The sequence below is a fragment of the Protopterus annectens genome, chromosome 13.part0 (genome assembly GCF_019279795.1).
Source record: "Protopterus annectens isolate FY-2018-M chromosome 13.part0, PAN1.0, whole genome shotgun sequence".
Classification (NCBI taxonomy): domain Eukaryota; kingdom Metazoa; phylum Chordata; order Ceratodontiformes; family Protopteridae; genus Protopterus; species Protopterus annectens.
The window spans coordinates 1,105,685,588-1,105,699,354 of NC_056747.1; the positions used below are offsets into that span (position 1 = coordinate 1,105,685,588).

Consider the following 13,767-nt stretch of genomic DNA (forward strand, 5'->3'; position numbering starts at 1 on the left):
AGATTGAAGTTACAGCTATTTGAATCCTTTAAAAATAATAATTTCCTGTAGGGGACTTGCCCCCCTCCAACACCCCAATTTGGAGGGCTTTTCCCCCCACAACCCCATTAAACAGCAGATAGAAAATCACATACAGAAGGAACCACTGCTGGCATTGAAATGGAAACCACACCATTGCAGAGGAACTGAACTTGACAAGTCTAAATGTCTTCCATTGTATACTCAGTGAAGTATGGGGAAGCAGTATATAGTAAGAGATCATTCCTGACAAGTACCTGTATGATTCCCTGTCTGGGAGTTTGTAAGCTGTATCCAGCAGTAGGCAACTCAATTTATTTTGAAGTTTGAACTACCTTGGTGTTTTACATGCCTGCTAGTGGTAGGCCTCTCCTTTTGTTCAAGAAGCAAGTCTACTTATTTTATTAGAGGACAATGTGAGCTTTTCCATGCTTCTGTGCAGTGGATCTCTGAGGATAACCTCCGAAAAGAGCAGATATGGAATGCAGTCTATGTTGTTGCATTACATTCTCATCTCATTTGTAAAATAGTTCAACAGTTGATAAAGAAAGGACAATTATTTTGCTAGCCTTTATATAAGCAGCTGAATGCAGTGGGATTAAAGACATTCAATATTAAAATAATATGTGGCATGAAAGTATAGCAGACAGCTGTGTTGTTTTACTAAGACTTGTGTTGTCTAGAACCTTTGATGTGTTTATGCCTTTGTTCAATACACTTATATAGTGCAGTCTGCAATATACAGTGCTTTTGTGATGTCCCTGTAAAAGCAAACTGTTATTAAAGGAGGGTGGCCTAATGGTTAAGGTGCTTGCCTTGCAAACACAAGGTGCAGGGTTTGAGCCTCACAAGGGATAACTGGCTAGGCTTAAAATGGCTTGCAAGGGCAGTTAGCTTAGTACTAACCTATAAACGCTCTCCTATAAACTTAACAAAAAATACAAAGCCACTTTTCAAAGAATGATTTGTGACACCTAACACTCAAGCCAGTTAAAGAAGCTTTGTGTGCATTCCTGATCTGCAGAAGACTATGTAGAAATTGATTAATTGTTTTCAAGGCAATGGATGTCCTATTGAACATCTGGGTCTAAATATCTATGAGGGTACCTGTGAATTATGAGGAGGACCCTTGCAATACAACAAGCAGGAGAAAATGACATTCAGAGATGTGGGCCTTGGAACAAATTCTCAGTCAAGACTAGGTCTTAGATTATAACTTTTAATTCCTTGAAGTCTGCTTTGCAGGGTGGATTGGGGATTAAAATGTTTGGTGTTTTTGAATGGCAGGCTAAATAAGAATTTTATGCTAATTTATTTTGCAGATATCAAAGCCAGTATCTCAGAAGTGTGGTTGATGACTTTTGTTGATGACTGCAAGCTGGGCACTACTATTTACTCATTCACTGACATTAAACAGCTCCAGAAAGGGTTGGAATATATATATACCAGGTGTACCAAAAATATTCTCAAGTAAAATGCAAAGAAGTACAGATTAGTAGCATTCATCAAAAAAGCTGCTCCTACCTCATATGTTATAAATAGCACTGTTCTTCAGACATTTGGGATCATAACATTTCTGGGTACTTAACTGGACAACACTCTCATCTGATCATATCACTTTATCATCATGTTTCCACATTAGTCAGGAAATCCCTGTGTCAGGCCTAGGATAACTGGGGATATCTCCAAGACACAAATAAGTTATCCTACCACTATACTTTTCCTTACCAGACTAGTCATTGAATACAATGCTCCTTTGGAATGTACAAGTCAAAGATTTTTAACTAAGAAAACTAAAGGCCTTAAATCCCTCAACTATCCCAGTAGATTAGGGCAACTCCACTTATACTTAGTACCATACTAGCTACTCCAAGGTGACCTGCATCTTGATTTCTGAGCTGAGCAATGAAAAACCCAGTTGTATTTAACCTCCTATTTCTTTTTAAAGCCAGTAGCTCTGCAAACCACTCACTATATGGATCTAAATCTGCTCCTACATATTAACAAGACTCACGGGAGGGATAGGTTCTGAATTCAACATATTCATAGCCTGTGGAATAATTTACCATCATAGGTCAAACAAAGTAGGCTAGTCTTGATGAATGGATGGGTAGACACAAATTTACAGCAGGGATATCATAGGGTCTATATTATAACATCGAAGTGTCAAAACTTCAAATGTTATAACATCAAACCCAAAACCACGAAAGCTGAAAACCCCGAAGACTGAGAACAGAGATTTTTTTTTCCCTGGGAAAAAATTGCTGTTCCAGTACAAAACACAAAATACACAAACACTACAAACTATTTCTAATGTGGGGGGGGGGGGCTTTGCCCCCCCCACCCCCTACTTAAATATGCCAACTCTGAGATTGCACCACAATGGAGAAAATAGTAAAGCCATGGAAATGGCCCACCAAATTCATTCCCTGGGAAAGAATTTGATGTTCCCCAGCTTTGATATCGTCAGTCTTCGAGGTTTTGGGTTCAATGCTAAAACATTCAAAGTTTTGACACTTCGATGTTATGACATAGACCCGATATCATATATGGTCCTGTTTGAGTTGGATGATGAGCAAATCAAGCAGGAAGTGCTTGAAAAGGGGGGCAAGAACATTTAAGTACATCTACTTAAAGGTGCATATAGCTGGTCATCTTACCCCATGATATCTCATCTAGCATTGTTCCTATGTTCCTGTGTTTCTACCCACTGTTTATAACTAATGCTGAATAGGTGAAATTGTAGCCTGTATATTGAAACATCCCCTCATATCTTAGAAAGTCCAAATTACCCTGATACATAACTCAGTGTCAAGTTGGTCAAATTAAGGAGATGCTATTGTTCATGCCAAATGTAATATTCATACCAGTTTAGAGATTAAAGTTTCAATACAATTTTCATTGCTATGCATTGATGAACCATTTTGCAGTTTAAGGATAGCCCATAATTTTAACTAGATTTTGTGCACTAATTCAGATGCCAAGGTAAAAAAAAAACTATGATGTATTTTTCTCTCTTTCTTATTTCGGACTAATGACTAAATACAATTATAAGCTATATTTAAATTCTATGAAAATCTGCAACAAAACTGTAATATGAACCTGTATATATAAGATATCTCAGCACTGCTAGGGGAATTGCAATTGTATTTGTTCTTTTATGTAATGCAAAAGAAAAATATGTTTAAAAGCTGTATCATTATTATGCACCAATTGTGTGATGAAATGTAGTTTCACAGAAAAGAATCGATTGGTTTTCTGCAACTGAAGGAAGGCTGAATCATGAAACTTTTGATCCCAGAGCTGGGAAAGAAGCCAGGTGATAGCATTTTACTCCAACACACAAGTATTGATGGTTACTTTGTATTCTGTTTGTGAGAAAGAAATTAGTTAATGACCTCCAGTTTCTATGGGAAAAAAAATAATAAGTTAAGGTGTGTTGAGGTGAAACCAGTACAGAAAAATGAACCTTGCATCTGTCTTTATAGTATTTTGGTAACATAGCAGAGCTAAGGGTTCAATATTCTTTCAGTTCAGCAGTTAGGGTATTTGTATACCTTAATCAGAGATTTCTTTAAATATTGTTGCCTATTTATTACACAAATGTTTAACCCTCTGATATTTAATTTATATCAGCACTGCATTTGTTTATTTACTATCTAAATACATCTTTTATTTATTAACTTAAATCTTTTGGCTGGCACTTATTTATGTATTATTTATTATTTGCAGGGATGCTATTAATTAGGAATGCAGGTTGCCAATTTGCTGGCATCCACCTCTAACCAGACAGACTACTTAACCTATTACCTTTTTGTGATTATTATTTTTTTAGCCACAGATTGGGAATGACACAGGTAACTGGTATGTTGGCCCCTAACCATATGTAGGGTGGTTGTAGTACTACATTACCAGAACAAAAGCTATGGGGAAATTGGAAAATTCTGCAAGTCTTTCATGGGAATTGGGTGTACACACATACATGCTCATGTGCATATGTGTGAAAATAATAATTTGTTTGAAAGGCATCTCCCGTTGGTAAAAGGAACATGATAGTGGTGACATTCACAGGGAGAGTGTTGAGGAACCTGGAGTGCTAGACAAAGACTCGTCTCAGTCAGTGGCCAGTGTGCAGTCCTAGTCTAGGAATGGGTGTTAGAAGTGGAAGCCCAAAAAATAATGCATACTCTCTGAATGCACTTGAGGCCAGGTTGCATTTGATGACTTGTATAGTGAATCAGAATCATGTGTATTTTGTTTCCCCTTTTAACTCATTATCACCTAAGTGGCATGGAATGTTACACCTCTAGCATTCTACACACATCTTGCATTCCAGAGCATTTTCTGAAAAATAAACTTAAAAAGGACAAGGTAAATAAAAGTAAATATTTTGTGAACAATAAAAATATTAAAAACTGTACAAATTGCAATGTTATCAATAAAGAGTATTCTTTGCAGTGGAAATAGTCAGTGTATTTATGTTTTTTCCATAAATACTATATTATAATGCACACAAATCCAAAATTGTATTGTTTTTGCTAAACTTTCTCAAACCATTTGTCATATCTTGAAAACTGTATAACCTAAGCAAATACTGTTAGAACATTTTTAACCAAGCATAAATGTCCACATAACAGCAAGGAATTCCTTAATGAGTGCATGTTTATTGAGATATTTACAAAATATGAAAACATATGCTAAACTATATAATTAGCAGAATAAATAACACTAAATATTTCTCAAAATATGCAACTTAACAGTACAAATTTGAAAGGCAGTTTTCTCTGACAACATCTAAGGTTTCACCAGATGTCATACAACTAAGTCAATTGTTTTGAAGTATTAAATATATATGGAAATATTGTTTATTTTCATAATTACTGTACTAACAAAGAGCTAGCAATATATCAGGTATAATTTGATATAAAAGGACCTTGACAATGATTTTTTTTATCTCCCACCATAGTACAATATACCATACCCCTCAATAATATGTAGAGCTCTCAGTTATGAAAATATGAACATAACTATGAAAATATGAATAATAAGTGAACAGTGATACATTTCTCTACTGCACTATATCCTTGATTAACAGTCTAAGTGCCATTTTGTTCATAAGTCCTTTCACTTTCTAATAGTGCCTATCATTAGCTGGTAAGTCACTTACTAAATGAAGCCAGACTCAAAAAAGTTCTGGATGCCATAAGACACTAGAGTGTGAACTGGAAATATACAAAAAAAGGCTTGAATGAGTTAAATTGTTGGGCACAAGTGGTGTAACTTGAGAATCTGTCCCCATAGTAGCTATCAGAACTATTTTGGGAAGTACAGTGCATTCAAAGACCATAGCTACTGTCTTTCACACATTCTCTGTGACATTTGATTGGCAGTGGTGGGATTCAAACTCCAACAGTTTCAGATCATTTACCATACTACTATTCAGCCACTGCTGCTTTAATAAAGTATTGCATGCTTGGCACATGAAATAGGTATTGCAGATTCCCGTCAATAGTTACATTTTCAAGGAATAAAAGAATGGATCATTTTTTTTACCGTTTGAAGTATGACATCATTAGTTGCCTTTCATATTGAGAAGCTGACATGAATATAATAATTTTAAGGCACTTCATTTAAAACCCATATATACAGAGAATGTTTATGTATTTATTATTTATTGACATTTAATTAATTGAAAAATAGAAACAAAATCACTCTTTGCTGTTCTCTTAGTATCTTAGTGTCTCAAAGGGCTAGTTGTAAAATCAGAACTTGCCTCTAAAAGAATAATGTCTATTAATGGAATTTCTGCATCATTGTGTACCCCAAAAGACCATTTATGAGCACTTGAGCACTCAGAAAAAACATATGTGTAACACACATGTAACATACAACATAAATCACCACACAGATGACTCCCAGACCTAAGATGTACCAAATAACTGACAAAGACGAGATATAGTAATAGTATTTAAAACAGTCAGATGGACTCAGTGAATATGAGGAAGCAAAGCATTTCAGGAAAATCAGAACGCTGATATTGTATTTAGGGTCTGTGGAAAGGAGGTGGACTCATTGTGAATATTTGAAAGAGAGACAGAAATCAAATAAATGAAGTCAAGTAAATCACACATGTGGGAAAACAGGAGAATTATACATGGTATGATGTAATGTGTACCTAATGGTCAAGGAGATGAGACGTATAATACAGTTATGATGTAATGTGTACCTAATGGTCAAGGAGATAAGATGTATAATACAGTTATGATGTAACGTGTACCTAATGGTCAAGGAGATAAGATGTATAATACAGTTATGATGTAACGTGTACCTAATGGTCATGGAGATGAGACGTATAATACAGTTCAGGGATATCTATTTCTTGCACAAATTGCACTAGCAGTATCCAAATACCCAGAAAACATTAGAAAGACATGACATGCTAGACAAATCAAGAAAGCATAATATGCTAATGGATGGCAGAGATGAATGTCACAAATTGTACCACCAAGCTGAAATATCATATATATAGCAAGATGATAAGATACACCTGATGAATATAGGAGTGAGACATGCAAATTATCAAACAAAGGTGAAACAGATCATGTAACATACTGGTGAGAAACATGCTTATCACAGAAGTCAGATATGTTAGCTAAAACACAGACTGCCCCAAAATACCAAAAAGGTGAGACATGGCAACTGAGTCATAGAGGTGATGTCTGCCAAATATCATGACATTAGATGGGACAAGTGAATGAGATATGAGGCATGTGAAGTGAATGATAGTGATGCAATGAAATTAATATCTAATGAGATGTATTTCAGAGTGCGGGGAGTGCCTTCTGTGTGGAGTCTGCATGTCCTCCCCGCTTTTGGGTGGGCGTTCAAAAGACGTGTAAATGGGCGTGCCTTCACTGAAGGTTGAACATCGAGCTGGCACCTCGGCATTTGTGAAAATCTGCTGCCAATCATTAGTGGACCGGAGTTCCGCTGTGGTGACCCCTAACCATGAAAAAGCCGAAAGAGAACAACTACAGGGGCAGAAGCGCTTTTATTATGAATTGCCAAGTTATATCTTGACAAACACAATCAGTTATAACTTATTCTGGATGTAAAACAAAATAAATTTTTTTTTTTTTGTTCAGGTGTCAGACTTCACTTAACCCCATGTGGGGACTTTGCCCTACACCCCTTTACTTCTATAAACTAACACAGTAGTCATACAACCATGCAGAAAGGTGAAAAGTGCACAAAACTGTGAATCGTGCCAGCATGATAACAGAAACAGTGCTGGCAATGACCTTCTATGAGAAATCATAATTGATGAGGTACAACTAATCCAGCTTTGATTGACAAGTTACAGCCTTGCCCACTTTATACTCGGTCAAATGTTGGAAAGGTAGGACAAAATAAATGACAGGTATATAGCAGAGGTGAGAATTCAGTCAGAAGTATTAAACAAATAAATAGTCAGTTCTTTGGGAAAACCCAATAACTACTTAGTCACTCAAAAATGGATAAGCAAATGAGAGGGCTGACCTAAGAATTGTTAGAAGGTGGAAGAATTTTTATGTGTACTGCAACATTGTGATCCACATGTTGCACAATGTATATATTTCATAAACACCAGGCATAAATACATTGTATTTATTTATATTTTTAACCAAAGTAGGGCAATGACCTTTTTCATGGCTAGCCCAGGAGCAGTGTCTGGATAAGTGAGGTGGTCAAAGCTACACAGCTGGGAAATGGAGTTGGAAGGAATCAAACCTTTGTTAGAGAAATCAGCTCATTAACAGTTCAGACCCCTAATCCTCTGCTAACTATATAGTCTCTAAGCAAATGTTTTGTTTCATTATTGGTTATCTTCAGAAAAAAATGCAAGACAGACTTTCATGATAATCAAAACTAAGAACTAAACATTTTCAAAGGCAAACATTTAGTGATGATGAAAACACATGTCCCATAAGCATTAAAATGTAATCCACTGATACTTTCAAATGAGATCTTATAAGTGAAGCATTAGGGTGACCAAGTACAATAACTAAACATTGTTTATTGTGAGCATCTTATTTTTTTATATATTTTGTGTAATATATATATAGCTATGTAACTTTTATACATTATTTATTTATTTATATAATTTAAGAGTTTGCAAGGGTTACTTTTGGTCAGGCTTATGGCTGGTTAAGGTTTATTTTGGATAATTTAATTTGATGTGGCTAACAAGCAATAAAGAAAAGTTATTATGGAATCTTTAGCAAAATCATCAGACCACTGCCAGTCTGTAACCCTTTGCTTGGGCAAAACTGAAGGGTCATGGCAAGGCTGAGAAGTACTAGAGTCCATCGTTAATCAACTATGAAAGAAAAGGTTGCACAACTGAAGGGATTCCATTTACATCATAGGCATATTGCCCAGAAGACTATAGAGGAGGCCAGACCAATTTTCCAATTGCCCCAAAGCACTGTCTGTTTGAGTGACTTCCTCAAGGTCACACAGTAGGCAGATGAAGGCTAAGGGAATCAAACCCTGTACCACAGGGAGCAGTCTGTCAACATGCACAGCCTTAATCTTCTGTACTAACTGCCAAATGAAAACCACCATGCCACGGGGCACCCATCCCCCAGATACAACCCCTCTCCTCTGACAACAGAGTATCTAGTTAAGAATGTAATCTTACCTGAATTTCGCTTTCCCATGAGTCCATAAAACTGCATATGTTTTGCCCGCTTTACCATCTCTGCCACCTCACTAATCACATTCTGGGAGGGCACGTTCTGCAGCACAAATAAAATTGGTTGATTGGGTTGCATTTATTTTGCTTATTGTTACAATCATTTTTATAACGATGGCAGTTATTTACAAATGATAGAATAAAGGATTTAAGCAAAACACAATTGCATCAGAGTATTCAATACCTTCAACAGTTAACACAGAAAATGTTCAACATGTTCTACCTGACAGAAACTGCCTTTATATGTTTGAAACCCAATGTTTCTTTGAAAAATTCCTTAAAGGCAGCTTAACAGAAATGCCCTGGACATTGCATAAAATGTTTCAGATCATTTTAAATTATGGAAAAGCATATCTTTTTGGGAAGTATTAAATGAAAAACATATTTGTGGTTCCTGGAAGAGCAACAGAAAACAAAAAGGTAAGTCCCACTGGGATTTATATTTTACCTTACTGTCAAACGGATCCTAGATTCAGGCTTCTCCAAGAGTTAGCTTGACTGACTTAACATCTCAGTATTTTAAAGTATCATGATGAACAGGTATATTTAATCACCTCTGATGTAAAGGCAACACATGATTTTTTTCTGATGAATTGCACAGGGCACATTTCTGATTGACTTTTAAAATCCATTCATCTTTATGATAATTTCTGATTATCACAACAAATTCTGAATGTGGTTTAATGTATTCATTACAACAGTGAGGTAGCCTTGTAATGTGATCTGCAGTTAATCACCTTTAGGAATATGCTCCATTCAGCTATATTATATTTGTACCTCACGTAAGAGTAAATGTGGGATACATGGTTATGCTAAATGTTATCATGCATGCACAGCACAAGCTTCAAGACAAGTTTAAATATTTATAATTAATTAACCACCATCTCCACTAGTGTGAAGTTTATTTAAAGAACAGTAAAAATAAACAAGTAAAATCTTAAATCAAATTATTGCTTTTTGTCTAAGACTGCTAAATGAAAAATCTGCAACTGCTGAGCTAAATAAATTTCCTAGCAATATTTGTAATGTATTAGATTTGAATTCTTAGTAATAATGACAGCTGATAAAAGGCAAAACATCCAGGTTAATGATTTAACTGCTTATCAGCTTGCTTTATTATGTCATTAGCTAGTCAATTGATACTGCAGCCTATAATTGGATACATTCTTCTTCAATGAGGTCTTTTGGCTGTGTATGTGTTTATTAACAAGTTAACTGTGCCATTTTATAACTGTCAAATACTGCAAGGCTTGCAGTTATGTATGTATTTTAAATCATCATCTTTTTCTTATTTTCTGTAACAGAAGGCATTAGGTTGCTACTTCCTGCATTTAACAAGAAGAGCGATTGTTAAGTGGCAGTTAAATAGCAGTGACTTACACTGCCCTCCATTGTTTATGTGATTCTGTCATGCCTTTCACTTAGTATTTTAGTGTATTATAGTGATGCACAATTCCTACTGATTGCAAGATATCATGCATTAGTGACTTAGTATTGCCTACTCCTTGCAAAACTAGCTTATTCTAGTTGTTGCTTTATACAGAAAGTAACACAAAGGATTAACCCATTTAGAAGTAAAGCTTCCTTACTGGCTATGCATGTTTGCCTGTGTACTAATTTTATACAAACATCTATGAAGATCCTTCTGTATGCTGCAGTTCCACCTTAAAATTTTGCTGTCCATCAGAGCACTTTAAGGGATCATTTTGCATGATGTTCTGTCCAAAGAATATTTGGTTATGCACAATTGCCAAAAACCTGACCAAGGCTTATTTAAAATGTTTTTTAATGAATGGTGGTGCAGTGGTTAGCATTGCCGCTTCACAGCAAGAGATTCTCTGGTTCGATTCTCGGCTGGGGTGCCTTCTGTGCGGAGTCTGCATGTCTTCCCTGTGGTCGCGTGGGTTTCCTCTGGGTGCTCCGGTTTACTCCCACATCCAAAGACATGCAGTAGGTGGATTGGACACTCTAAATTGTTGCTAGGTGTGAGTGTGTGCATGTGTGTGCCTTCTGTGCAACTCGACACTGTAAACCTCCACTGCCAATCATGAGGGGACAGATGATCCGCTGTGGCGACCCCTAACCGGGAAAAGCCGAAAGAAGGAGAGAGAATGAATACCGAATAATATTATTCCTTCTTATGAGATTACGCTTGTTGAACTACATTCTGATGTTCAGGTAAAAACTGAAAGCTACATAATCTACCTAACATATTTATAAATGGCTGTCAACTCAGATATAAACATTGAACTCAGTTGGTCTATCCCAGTCTCAGAATATATAAGTGGAATACTTGTTACTGTATTGTGAGAGTTGGCTAGACAATGCACATCTTCAAGTAATGTAAAAGTCTTGATTCAGTATGTAATTTAAATAAGAGTGCATAGAACCGCATATGTTTTGTAGTTTCATTTCGTATCAGAACCTGCCATTAAATTCCATACCTTTTTACATTTAGAGGAAGGTTAGATTTTGTTTTCTAAAATGTCATCATTGTTGATATACTCCATATCATCCTCCTTTATGATCATTTTCCATACCAGGAAAATCATATGAAAATATGGACAGGTGATAAGTCTTGGATGAAGTATATGCATATTCTTAAAATACTAACAGAGAGTTGCACTTTCAGCCATAGAGCTACAGTCTCTACCTGTTAATTTTCGGTTTAATATCTGCTTTCACTAGCAGTAAGTAATACATGTTACCTATCACACTAAAACAATAACCTGGGCAGAGAAAACATCAAGAATTGTAAGGTTACAATTCACTGCAGATTTGTTAATGTCAAAGAAACCTGGAGCCATTCTGTCTGATAACTGGATGGGTTAAAACTTGCATTTAATACTGCTGGCAATTTCAGCATTATGAGACCCTCTGCAGCACTTTAATTTGAAGGGTGCCAACATAATCAGGGACACTTAAAATATTAATACTATTAACTTGAGTTATTGACTGAATAAGAGAATGTGAATTAATTTACATTTTCTGAAGTAAAATAAGTCTATAACTGTAATTACTACCATTATTTATTAAGTATATTTCACCACATTTTCTCCAAACTTCACCAGATATGGGAGGGATTAAGAGGGACAGAGCTATAATATGAGTCTAAATCAGGGACCTCCCTGAAAATCAGAGACATTTGAGAGCTATGGGTGTCATAATCAAATAATCAACTGCTTTTGTGCTGCTGGATCAAAGTGCCAGCCCGTATGCCAACAGATATCATCAAGTGGTCATCCATTGAAGAAATTCATTAGTTCCAAAGTTCTTTCAGCATCAGCTGAGTTTTTCAGCACCTGCTGGTTGGACAGCAGCAGCCTTTCTATTACTCCAGCTCGCCAGTTGACTTCTCAAAAATAAAATAATATAAATAAATAAATAAATAAATAAATTGATTAATTAATTAAATCAGTCTCCTACTGTAGAAATCGATGTTTGAAACGTAAGCGCATGTTGTAAACAACCAGCATAGAAGCTTGCTTAACTAACTAAAAACAATGCTTTAAGTGGACCGCGGAGCAGGGGACATTTAAACAAACACCCTTAATGATGATGATGAATACATTTAATAAATGTGCAGCCCTTGGCAACTTCCTAGGTTCAGAAACCTTAATATGATGTCGCCACTTCCCGTTTTGTTTTATGTATTACTTAACTAAGTTGCCTTACTGTAAACATATCGCCAGTGTTCTCGCTTTTATGACTAGCAGTTGGTTAATGAAACGCCTGAAAGCATTTTAAAAGCAATCTGTGGTCTTTGGAATGTGTCATCCTTCATTCCCCTCAGGCACTTAACGCATTTTCCATCCATGAAAATCGTTTATTTTTAACCCTTTAACGTGTAACTATCACCCCGTCAGTGCATCCATCTTCTTAACTGTCCATGTGTATCTGTTCGGCATCACTTATTCTTTTGATTAATTTTAGCAAAAACACCATAGTCAAAAAGAGCAAGACTGAAAAGTATCATATAAGTGCCATAAACTTTTAAAGGGTGCAGATGGGTAACTTAAAATTACACAAGCAGAAATACCCCCGCATTTTATACACACACACACACATACACACACACACACACACACACACACACACACACACATATATATATATATATATATATATATATATATATATATATATATATATAGGGTAAGTGGTCAGTGCTAAATAAGCCTTTCATTCTAATGTTCACAATGTTATAATTTGTCATTACCTTCCAGTTGACTGGCCAGTCTAATGCTTTCTCTTGTGGCGGCGAAGTCTCTTCATAGCAAAGAACTGAAGCAAACACGACCGTTAACAGTGCCAAAAGTTTCCAACTTTTCATCTTCCAGGCGAAACCCAGCTGGCTGATCTTAGAAGCAAAAGACAGCAGGTGACAGTGAAGTCTGGTACCGATACCAGGTGTCTGGGACCCGGAGTTCAAGGCGGGGAATCTGCAGTGACTTGATACTAAGTGTATTAAGTTCTCTGTTTTATTTCTGAAAACCCAGCTACTGGGAAAAATGGAGATCACTGGCTAGGGACCAATATATGACCAACTGAAGTAGGAAAAGTGAGCTGATGTCACAGTCGAGTTTCTGCAGGGCATGAAATGTTTTCTGCATGTCTATTTATATAGATCTCACTCCAGTGCAGCCAAGGAACACGTAAGCATCTGTGTCTTTATCCACCAATGGATCATCACATTTCTTGTTTAAATATGGTAAATTATTCAGGGTTTAAATAAATAAAGTAGGAGTTTTTTTCCAAGATTCTCTATAGCAGGGTGGCGATGGGGAAGGAAGGGAGCAGGTTCGATTTTGTTACTTTATCTCTGTCACGTGTTTGATATAGCCATAAGTTAAATTGCCTGGCTGGCACTTTAATCGTCTTCGGCTTTTGGGACAAACACCTAACTGTCCACTGTTTAACAACTTTGTTCACCTCTGAATCCACGATTCACGTTTTTAATGTCTTTTATGGCGCCTCGTTTTACAAATATTTCACGCACACAGTCTTGCCTA

At 36.2% G+C, this 13,767-nt stretch overlaps 1 protein-coding gene across 1 annotated transcript in view; it reads right to left on the reverse strand.

Moving 5' to 3' along the window:
• The window catches only part of LOC122788404 (protachykinin-1-like), a 164,605-nt gene extending 151,268 nt beyond the window's left edge, over window positions 1-13,337 (reverse strand). The window contains exons 1-2 of the mRNA XM_044055476.1: window positions 12,975-13,337; window positions 8,702-8,798 (exon numbers count right to left, since the gene is read on the reverse strand). Coding sequence (XP_043911411.1) covers window positions 8,702-8,798; window positions 12,975-13,088 — 211 coding nt within the window. The 5' untranslated portion in view covers window positions 13,089-13,337. The remainder of the gene's footprint in view (window positions 1-8,701; window positions 8,799-12,974) is intronic.
• Between the last annotated feature and the right edge of the window lie 430 nt (window positions 13,338-13,767).